The sequence below is a fragment of the Sus scrofa genome, chromosome 7 (genome assembly GCF_054392235.1).
Source record: "Sus scrofa isolate SSC_HxYL_T2T_F1_AM1 chromosome 7, Sscrofa_HxYL_maternal_Yorkshire_Landrace_v2.0, whole genome shotgun sequence".
NCBI lineage: Eukaryota > Metazoa > Chordata > Mammalia > Artiodactyla > Suidae > Sus > Sus scrofa.
The window spans coordinates 21,691,650-21,703,139 of record NC_139389.1 but is presented as its reverse complement, the minus strand read 5'-3'; the positions used below and the strand labels follow the sequence as shown (position 1 = coordinate 21,703,139).

Below are 11,490 nucleotides of genomic sequence, written 5' to 3'. Positions count from 1 at the left end.
GGGCAGGGACCGAACCCGCAACCTCCTGGTTCCTAGTCGGATTCGTTAACCACTGCGCCGCGACGGGAACTCCTATAGGTTGTTTTTAGTGGAAGAGATGAGAAATGCTAAGGCAGAAATATCCATATTCTGTACATGGGCTGCATTAATAACGTCTTTAGTAAGCATTATCACTGCTAAGGATCATCTTTTGCTTAGTTTATAAATTAGGAAGAATCAACTATATATATACACATACGCAAATATGTATATGTGTGTGTATGTGTGTGTGTGTGTGTGTGTGTGTGTATTTTTTTTTTTTTTTTTTGGCCTCACTGGTAGCATGTGAAAATTCCTGGGCCAGGGATGGAATCAGAGCTGCAGCTGTCACCTATGCCACAGTTGTGGCAATGCCTGATCCTTAACCCACTGTGCCACAGTGGGAAATTCATGAATCAACTAAATTCTAATTTTCCTAATTTCTTATTGGACTAATCAAAACTAAACCTAAAACCCATTCTCATAAACTCAAACTAAAATAAAATCTAATCTATCTGGACAAAGTACAAGAGTTAGTGCTCAAAAATAGGAAAATATGTACATTATGTCTGAATGTATTTTGAGAAAAATTATTAGATATTTGGTATTTTTTTTCTGGGGCCTCTAAATTAATCTAAACTTTCTTAAATATTTTGAGAGGGTTTAAATGGAAACTTGCTAAACCCATCCTTTATCCAGTGCCAAATGATAACACTTGCAATACTTCCAAATTTTGGAATCCTTATTCACTTGTAGAGATTCTAAAATAATACATGTTTTCCCAGATCATGAGATGGGATTCATCCAATTTATAATATTTCAGGTCTGAAGAAACATGCCTTCCTTTAAGAGTCATTCATTTGATACAAACCATTCAAATATATTTTCCTTATGACTGGTGAGTTACTGCAATCATTAATGTAAATGCGAAAAGTTCGACATCCAGACAATCAGTACCCAATCACAAAGAGTCCAACAGTTCCCCAGGGTTGATCTCATTCCTCTCTACTTTTATCCCAGTTTATCCTGACAACATATGGAAAAAAGTGGCGATTAGTAGTTGTCAAACATTTTAAGCAAGAAGACACAAACTTCTTTTGTCACTAATAAAGTTTTAACAAGTACTGAATATGAGCAAAAAATTCTTCCTTCTTTACAAAGCAAATACCTCATGGTCTTGCTTTATATATTCTTTATTCTCTATTGCTTCAGAAAGTCAAAACATAAATATCATTAAACTCAATTATATAAATGATACAAAATACATAGGATCCACATGTAAGTTAGGTATTGGAGGCACTAAAGTGCTAGATAACTGAACAATTTATATTGCCTCTTGTCCAGGCATTTGGCACTATAAAAGCACATTTGAATATTCTAGAAAAAATAAGTATTTTTCTTCACTTCTAAGTTCAGTCTTTTCAAATATGTTGAGGACTTACTAAGTATAATCATTGTGATGGAAGCTAGACTAAGCATAAAAATGCCTGGCGTCCACATTCATGGTTGGTTTTTGCAAGCGTAGACCACTGTTTTATCCTGGATTGGAACCCTCCTAGTGATGAATGCTTGACTTAGAAGGACTTGAGAGAAGTACAAGTGATTGTTAACTCAAGAATTTGCATTTTCTCAGCCTAGCTAAACCACTGAATTGCCCCCATCTCATTAAGTGTCTCTTCACTCTGTAACGTTAGAACTCTCCTTTATATCCTGGGTCTAACAATATATGTAGAAGATTTGTCAAAAGACAATCTCAAAATTTGATGACTTTTTACTGTGCTTTTGCACCTCCCTTCCCTAGTACCTTCTTCATGGCCTCTTTAACATCTTTATTTCTTAGTGTGTAGATCAGGGGGTTAACACTAGGAGTGACAATTGTGTAGAAAAGAGTAAGGAACTTGCCCTGGTCCTGGGAATAAGTGTTTGCTGGCTGGAGGTACATGTATATGATCGTACCATAGAAGAGAGAGACAACAATGAGGTGGGAGCTGCAGGTGTTGAAGGCTTTCTTCCGCCCAGCAGCTGACTTGATCCTAAGCACTGCTTGTGCTATATAACCATATGAGATGAGGATGAGAATGAGTGGTGCCAAGATGATAAAGATTGCCAAGGCAAATGCCAGTGCCTCAAGGGTCATGGTGTCTACACAGGCCATGCCAATTAGTGCTGGCATCTCACAGAGAAAGTGGTCCACTTGCCTGTGCCCACAGCGGGGTAGCATCAATGTCTGAGGTGCCATTATGAGAGAATTGCCAAAGCCACTCAACCATGCCACTGAAGCCAGCTTCCCACAGAGACATGGGTGCATGATGACAGTGTAGTGCAGAGGTTTACAGACTGCAACATAGCGGTCATATGCCATGACAGCCAGTAGGACACATTCCACCCCTCCCAGAGCCAGGACGAAGTAGAGCTGGATGGCACATCCCAGATAGCTGATGGTCTTATCTGGACCCCAAAGGTTGTAGAGCATCTGAGGGATGGAACCTGTGGTGAAACACATGTCTAGAAATGAGAGGTTGGATAAAAAGAAATACATTGGTGTGTGCAGCCGGGAATCCAGAACTGAAAGCAAGATAATGGTCATGTTGCCAAAAAGAGTTAGCAGATAAAAAGTGAGGACAACCACAAAGAGGATCAGTTCTAGGTGGGGACGATCAGAGAAGCCCACCAAGATGAAGCCTTCAAAAGAACTTGTATTGTCCTTTTCCATCACCTGTGACCACATATTACCTGTTAGGAAAAAGATTAGTATGTATGAAGAGCATAGATATATTCCCTCAAAATGGAATGACTGGTAAAATGGTAGAATGGAAACTTCTTTGGATATGCTGGATGCTTGACTCAGAATTTCAGTAGGTGTTAGTTAAGTCATGCTTGGGTCTAAAGAGCAGAGAACCAGGCTTGCTTTTAGGTGAAATCTCATTCTAAACATTTTCTCATCAATACTGGGAAACCTAGAGTCATATCCAAACTCAACAGGGTTCAAGTGATTGATAAAATTAGGAAGAAGATGACTTCCTTATCATTTATAGCTATACCTTTGATTCTATTCTTTCCATTTATTGGAGCATGAACCTAATGTATCCCCTGCCCCTCTACCTAGCCTTATCCTAAACCGCTATGATAAAATTGTGTTTTACATTACCAGGGTGTATTATAACCCTGGGATTGGGTGACTTTTCTGAAGTTGGGAATGCTTTCCTTTAAAAATGAAAAAGAAAAAAAAAAAAAGCATTTCTCAGAACTCAATCCCAGTGGAATTGAATTTAATGTTCTGTCAATAGCCCTGCCTCTCCACTTAGTCATATTTTATTCTCAAAAAGAACTTTATTTCCAGGAAGCCTAGATGATTATTTTATTTATCTGCCTCATGATCCCATAGAACTGAAAGATTTTGTATCTTCTATGATACTTTATACTTTCAATTATTTGGCAGTGGTTTTATGTCTTAGTGTGAGTATACTATGTAATGTAAGTTAACCGAGGCAAAAGTTTCATTCTAGTAATTCTGCAGTTAGTGAGAATTAATAAAATTGTGACTTTTTTTCCCCCCTGAGGCATGTGCAGGTTCCCAGGTCAGAGATGCAACCTGAGCCATAGCAGCAACCCAGGCCACTGCAGTGACAGTGCTGGATCCTTAACCCACTTCTCCCCAAGGGAATTCCTAGAGTTGTGTGATTTTTACTGAAAGGGAATGCATTATATCTCTCAGGTACATTGGGGCACAAAATAAAGTTCAAAGTTACTGGTCTAAGAATACTTTGCCATAATTAAATAATACCATGGCATGTGTTTCCAACACCCCCTTTAAGATTTTGTACATTAAAACTTTGACATTTGGAGTTCCCTTGTGGCACAGTGGGTTAAGGATCCAGTATTGTCACTGTAGTATCTTGGGTCCCTGCTCGGAAATCAAGTTCAGTCTGTGGCCTGGGAACTTCTACATACCATGAGCATGGCCAAAAACCAACCAAACAAAACAAAACAAAAAAAACAAAAAAACAAAACTTTGACACTTGTTGGAAATTATAAGATTGTCAAAGTCATTACTCCAGAAACTGGAACAAGATTTTACAGTGGTGGATTTCCTGTTGTGGTGCAGTGGAAAGGAATCTGACTAGGAACCATGAGATTTTGGGTTCGATCCCTGGCCTTGCTCAGTAGGTTAAGGATCCGGCATTGCCGTGAGTTGTGGTGTAGGTCACAGACGCAGCTCGGATCTGATGTTGCTGTGGCTGTGGTGTAGGCCAGCAGCTGTAGCTCTGATCAGACCTGTAGCCTGGGAACCTCCTGGGTTGCCGCCTGGGTGTGGCCCTAAAAAAAAAAAAAAAAAAAAATTACCGTGGTGATAAAAGAATGTGATACTATTTAGGTGGATAGACAATCCACTGATTGAATAACTGAGGATCAACACTTATAAACAAGCCAACATTAAGGGCTTTCCTTCCACCTCTTATACAATGGAAATTTTAAAAAATATATATTTCATAATGGTTAAGAAAGAATATATATGTCTATACAAATGAACTTGGAGTATAATAGAGGATATCTCTGGAGAGGAAATTGGATCAAAATTTGTAATTATGTCTATATTTATAATGTATTTCTTTAAAAATAGCTAGAAGGAAGTATGACCATAGGAATGGCTATTAATTCTGAATGGTGGAGTATGTCTATTTTTTCTCCTAGTCTGTAAATTTCTGTATAACTAAAATGTCTCAAAATATAAAAGAAAAAATAAAATAACGATATATATTAGAGTCATTTAAATGTTAGTGTAAATAGTATTTATGAACCTCATGAGCTAGGCACTAATGTTAACATGTTGACATAATTTGCCTCATTTTATTTTCAAAGTAGCCCCAGAAGGTCAGCAGTTTAATTATTCAACATTGCAAATTAAGCCACTGAGGCCAAGAGAATGACAAAAAAAGCCACCCCAGATCACACAGCTGGTACATTGAACTGACCGGAACTCCGGCAATTTCACTCCAGAGGTGACGCCACTAATCTTGACTCTAGCTATAGAGGCAGGCAGAACAACAATTACGCAAATCTGCATAGGAAGAAGCTAAATGAGTTGTGGTTGAGATTGCAGTTCATTTCTTTTGATTTGTTGCCCAAAGTTTAGTGCAGAGTTTTTTTTTTTAACATATAAATTAATAAAGCAGGTGGCTTCCATGGTATTAACAGGCAATATAAATAAGCAAGTCATATTTTTATTCAGCAAATAAGAAATACAGTTAAAATTTGCCGCCAGTGTGTGTTAATACCGGCTACACTGGGCACAGAAAGTCTATTAGAATGAGCTTAAGGTCTGGCCCTACTGGAAAGAAGTGCAGGGCAACTGTGATTGACAGTGACCGTCTCATTCCAAAGTTAACATACTTGGAATTTTCCCTATGTCTGTGTAACTATATACTTATATGTATGTATGTTAACGTTTATCAACTATAGAGTACAAACCCAAGTTACTTTATTTTTCTTGTTCCTCAGATCAACCAAAGGACCCTCAAAGCATGAGATTATTCAACCAGAATTATTCCCATGAATTTTTTTATTCTGATTCAAAGTTTTTCTGGTGGTTAAACCATCTGTTCACTGTCTGCCTTTCTCCTCATATTTTCACATCAGTATTTAATCGCTGCTCTCCTTTTCCAAACCTTCCCTTTGTGAGGGCTGAATTCTTGCATTTCTGAACTTTGATTAATGGCTAATTCCTGTTTTCCAAGAATATTCTTTTAAATTATATGTGATTATACCTATCCTTATTCAAACCTAATAGAATAGCTTCAAAACACAGTGACACATAGTTTTCCCACAAGATCCGTACATGTTAATGACTTAATTGCATGATGCAATTTATCACTTACTGCATTTAAATAAGTTTTTATTGTTATGGAAAACAAGACACATTTGTAAATCCTTTGTGACTTCTGGACCCTTAAACATGTAATTTCCATTTCGCAAAAATTTTAAAAATTGAACCAAATAATTTCCAAATACCAGCTATTATCTACTTTGTTTCCAAAGAACCAGGACAGGGAATTACTGCTTAGTCTGTTTAAGGAATTATCAAGTACCAAAGTTAAGAAAAGTATGAACACTTCATAGTTAGACAAACCACTTGTTCTATGCTGAATAGAACGTGAGGTAAATGTTAAGCCATAGTAAACCCAGAAGAATATTTTATAAGTTTCTTTCATTCATGCTGGAGTTTGAAGTCCCTGTGTTAATACTCAACTGAGAGCTCACTCAATATATTCAATATAGTATATACATTCAACATAGTGTATATATAATATATATATATATATATATTCAATATAGTATTATGTGATGTAGAACCATAATTTGTGTGTTCGTTTGTTTTCTTTTTTGGCCACCCTATGGCATATGGAATTCCAGCCCAGGGATCAGGTCTGAACAGCAGACCTAAGCCAAAACAATGGCAACGCAGGATCCTTAACCCACTGGGCTGGGCCAGGGATTGAACCTGCATCCCACACTCCCAAGAGGCTGCCAATCCTATTGCGCTGCAGCAGGAACTGCTGTGTGTGTGTGTGTGTGTGTGTGTGTGTGTGTGTGTGTGTGTGTGTGTGTGTGTGTGTTTTAAGACTTTCTAATTCAGTAGATTCTACTACTTTATAAATTCTTTTTTTTTTTTTTTTGGTAGAACTCCATTAATAAGTTCAAAATCTCTCATCAGCTTCCTCAAAGAATGAGTGATGTTAAACCACAATCTTTAAAATTTGATCAAGCCTATGTAAATAAAGTGCATAGACATTTAGGCTGTGGAAGTATTGACATAATAAATCTAATTGCCCTTGATACAGTTGTAGTCTAAAGTTAAACAAACAAACAAACAAAAAAAAACTCCAAAACAAACAAAAACCCAGAAAACCAAGCAACCAACCCCCACCGCCACCCTAGCCTCAGGTGATTGGAAAGAAGCCCAGATCATGTTTCTTCTTAAACAGAATCACTAACTTACCACATTTGACCTCAGAAATACCATGTCCACAATTCCTTCTCTTTCTTGGGACTTCACTTGGAGTCCAAGTGGGATGACCAGAGTGAAAATAAGAAGAGAAAGATGACTTTTAGGAAATCTATGAGAAGGGAAGAAGAGAGGCAACAGTTACCAGCACAGGTGAGGCTGAATGAAGAGAGAATGTTGAGCACACAATAGTTATACAACCTGAGGACCCCAAACATCTACATACCCCCTCCCACCCCAGATAAGGAGCCAGATAAGGAGCAGGCTGAAGGAAGCTGAGCGTATCTCTGATGTACATAAAGTACAAGGAACACTTAAAGATCAAAGCTTTCACGTTTGAAAAGGAAGAACTTTATATGGGTTTCAGAGTTGATGTGGGATTAGATACTTCCTTTTCTGCCTCACCCTATGGAGTAAAACCTTCCTTTCAAAAATTCCCTGAACTAATTATCTCTAACAAGGATTTGGGTCTCAGAGGAAATATCACTCTTACCAACACACACACACACACACACACACACACACACACGTTATGGATTCATCCGAGAGAGAGAGAGAGAGAGAGAGAGAGAGAGAGAGAGAGAGAGAGAGAGAGAGAGAGAGAGCGAGCACTAAATCTTCCTCACCGGGTCTCATCAAGACCAGTAGTTACGATAAGCATTAAAGCAGGGAACATGGCCACCTCATACTCAATTCAAAATAGAACCTAGAACCAATGAAAAAATGCACAGAGATCCACCACTTGTTTGCAGCATGCAGTGCAGAGAAGTACTTTTATTCATAGTCCTTTATGACTTTTTATTTAAGATTAATTTTCTGTGCAATTTTAAGGTCCATAATAATAAAATTTAACTTGAAAAAAATAGATTAATTTTGACATTTGACATTTAAAATTAGAAAAAAAAAAAAAAAGTCCAAAAATTTAAAATAATTTCATTTCAACTTGCCTGGTTTGGTGTAAAATTATTAACATTTTCTCAAGAAAGTTAATATCTATATGATTGACATATGACTTCAGCTAAGTCATTAGAATAAATTAACAGGTTTTGGTTTTTTAAAAAGACAAAAATAATAGTATGCATGTGCTATTTCAGATCACTTTACTATCTGTTACTATCATAAGATAAACAATATAGAAACATGCATCTCAAAATCATGTTTTCCTTTTTTTTTTTTTTTTGGTCTTTTCTAGGGCCATACCTGAGGCATATGGAGGTTCCCAGGCTAGGGGTCTAATTGGAGCTGTAGCCGCTGGCCTACCCCAGGGCCACAGCAACTTGGGATCCAAGCCTCGACTGCAACCAACACCACAGCTCGTGGCAACGCCAGATCCTTAACCCACTGAACAAGGCCAGGCATTGAACCCGCAACCTCATCGTTCCTAGTCAGATTTGTTAACCACTGAGCCAAGACGGGAACCCCTCAAAATCATGTTTTCTGTATTTAGCTGTTAAAGACTTCTAAGGGAGATGACTCTCACATTTCACCTCTACAACCACAGATTTCAACTGATACACATAAGATACTACACATAATTGTGCTTTTACATTTTATGGAGAACAGTATGGAGGTACCTTAGAAAACTATACATAGAACTACCATATGACCCAGCAATGCCACTCTTGGGCATATATCTGGACAAAACTTTCCTTGAAAAAGACACATGCACCCGCATGTTCATTGCAGCGCTATTCACATTTGCCAAAACATGGAAACAACCCAAATGTCCATCAACAGATGGTTGGATTAGGAAGATGTGGTATATGTACACAATGGAATACTACTCAGCCATAAAAAAGAATTTCCTGGGCCAGGGATTGAACCCACACCACAGCACTGACTGGAGCACAGCTGTGACAACTGCCAGATCCTTAACTCACTGAGCCACAAGAGAACCCCCAAATAGTATAATCTTAACATTAATAGTTATATTGGTAGGGATGAAATATAATAGCTAGCAACTGATAATATTAACATCTCCATTAAGTCATAAACAAGTCATGTACAATGATTTTTTTTTCTGTCAGCAGCTATTGAAATACATAGATGAGCAATCAAAACTAATCAATATTAATTCTGTATTCCAGCAAACTTCTTGGCATGTAGGATGAGCCATTCCCCTGAGAGTTGCTTGTTATACTTAGATAAAGTTATTAGCTTGTAGTACCATCTCAACCTAATATTTTCTCATGTAAACTAGGGAGAAATAGCTAGAGAATTTGACACTCTCAAAAATTTCCTATCTGAGATAACAAGTTCCTCTGAGAAATGAAGGAGATGAGGTCCTCATGGGGTACTTAACTCAATTTTAACTGATGTAAAATTGTCAGCCAAAGAGGAAATTTTAGAAGCAATCTTTAAGCTTCTTTTGTCACCTGACCTCTTTCCATTTTACTCACACCTGGCCCACCACCAACCTTAATCCATTACAAATACATTTCAACTTGTAACTGATGGAAATATTATAGTTATGGAAAGCTATTTTCTGTGAAATAAAATAACAGAATGCAAGAATCACAAGTGATTACAAGAGATGCTTCCCAGTTGTGATATGACATCATAGAATGTTAGAGAAAGAAAAGACGTTTATAAGTCTATGTCAGTCATCTTTTCCATCAAATGCAATTACCTTTAAACAAATTCTCTTTTACTTAAACTATTATCACTGTAGCTTTTGTGGAAGTGAGCAACAGATTATTTGTGAAAGTTTTATTGCGTGTATTCATAAAATTTGATGTCAAATGTGCATCATTGCTATGAACTTTACTTCCCAAACCTGCTTTTCTTGATTTTGACCTCTTAGTGATTTTTCCAATCACTAAGTCCTAAAACATCATAGTTTTCCTGAGCCATCTCTTTCTCTGAATGCTCATATTCAGTTAATTTCTAAGCCTACCCATAATATCTGTCTTTCATACCTCATTCTTTTTTATCTCCATTTCTCTTACTCTATCCCCAAACATCATTAGCTCTTGCCTGATTTGTTACAACAACCTGCTCATTAGCTAATCTCTAGAGTCTTAAGGTCATTTTTCACTTTGCTCCAAAAGGAGACTTTCTAAAATATAGGTGTTATATGGCCAGTATTTCAAGTCCTGAAGTGACTCATTGCCTAGAGAAATATACATTTATTTCTTAATATTGATGCTAATTCTGGACAAATTTACATTTTCAATTCTATCTAAAAGAACTTCTGTTTATTTTATACTCCAAATACATTAAACCACTCACCATTTTCCCTAAACAATGAAAAACTGAATTAGCTCAGGATAATAATTTGGAATAAGGGGAAGGAGAATAGCCTTTGGAGGTAGAATGGCTCCAACTCCAGCTCAGAAACAATCAGTGCAGGCTTAAAAACTAGAAAGCCTCATTTACTATCACTGGGGAGAAAAATTACTTTGAAGAGTTTCTGTGAACGTTAAATAAGATAAGAAATATTAAATATTGAGCATGGTCCCTGATATACCGTAGATTTTTAGCAATTGTATTTTCCCTAACTATATATATTCTTGCTTATCACATTCTCTCAGATTGAAGTATTTGTCCTACTAAAGATAATACTATGCTCAGTTAAAGCATTCTTGGAAAATTTCCTTATTCCTCTTTATTACATTTGGCTATTCTTCCATCCAGGTTCCTAAGGGTCATTATCTGTAGTTCTGTCACACTTATTGCACCTAAAATACTCTGTATTGGATTTTAGTTTATTTTAAAGAAAAAAATTAAAAGATGGACTATTAGGGAGGGAAGTCTTCACTGAGAGAATAAAAGAGAGGTGATGGAAAAATATAGAGAAGTTTAGCAAAATCAAAGAATTGAAATGCTTATTGTGGTTGGTATGTGAGGGGATACAGTGGTAGGAGCAGAGGATAGTAAGATGGAAGAAAAAGAAGCCCTTATGTGATCTACTTAAAGGATATCATGAAGAAGTACCTTGGTGGAAAATAACATCATCTTGTGCTGCTATTGCCCATTCACAAAACAAGTTACAATAAGAAACTACTACACATGAAAAAGGGCAAGACAATGCAACCGGCAATCAGGAATTTTTTTTAAAAGGCCAAAGAAAGAGATTCTTAGACAACCAGATTTGTAGCTAGTAGACAAATACTTCAACATGGAAAATAGGGAGAAAAATGGTAAACTTGAGAGAGTTTCACCAGAGACTCGAAACATAAAAAAGAAAGAATATACATTCTAGAAATGAAAAGTAAAATAACAAATTAAAAACTCAGTCTAAGTTTAGCTACATAACACAGAAATAGTGACTGGAAGTAGAAGAAAAAGAAAGTAACACCAAGAAAGAAAAAAGAATGGAAACAAATGAACACAATGACATATAGGTTGTATACAAATGGTTTAAGATATAAATAATTAGGGTATCAGGAGAAGTGAGAAAGAATGAGGCAGAAGCAAAATATGAAAGGTGATGGACACAAACTTGTAAATCAACTCTACTTAAAAAG

The 11,490-nt window shown here is 36.7% G+C and overlaps 1 protein-coding gene across 1 annotated transcript; it reads right to left on the bottom strand.

Annotated features, from left to right (window-relative positions):
* Positions 1-1,789: 1,789 nt before the first annotated feature.
* On the bottom strand, positions 1,790-2,746 carry LOC100516618 (putative olfactory receptor 2W6). The gene has a single exon (XM_084967732.1). It carries the CDS (start codon positions 2,744-2,746, stop codon positions 1,790-1,792), a length of 957 nt encoding a protein of 318 aa, XP_084823858.1.
* Positions 2,747-11,490: the final 8,744 nt, after the last annotated feature.

Excerpts from the sequence above, each read along its gene's own strand:
- LOC100516618 (XM_084967732.1), bottom strand. The coding sequence starts at position 2,746 with ATGTGGTCACAGGTGATGGAAAAGGACAATACAAGTTCTTTTGAAGGC.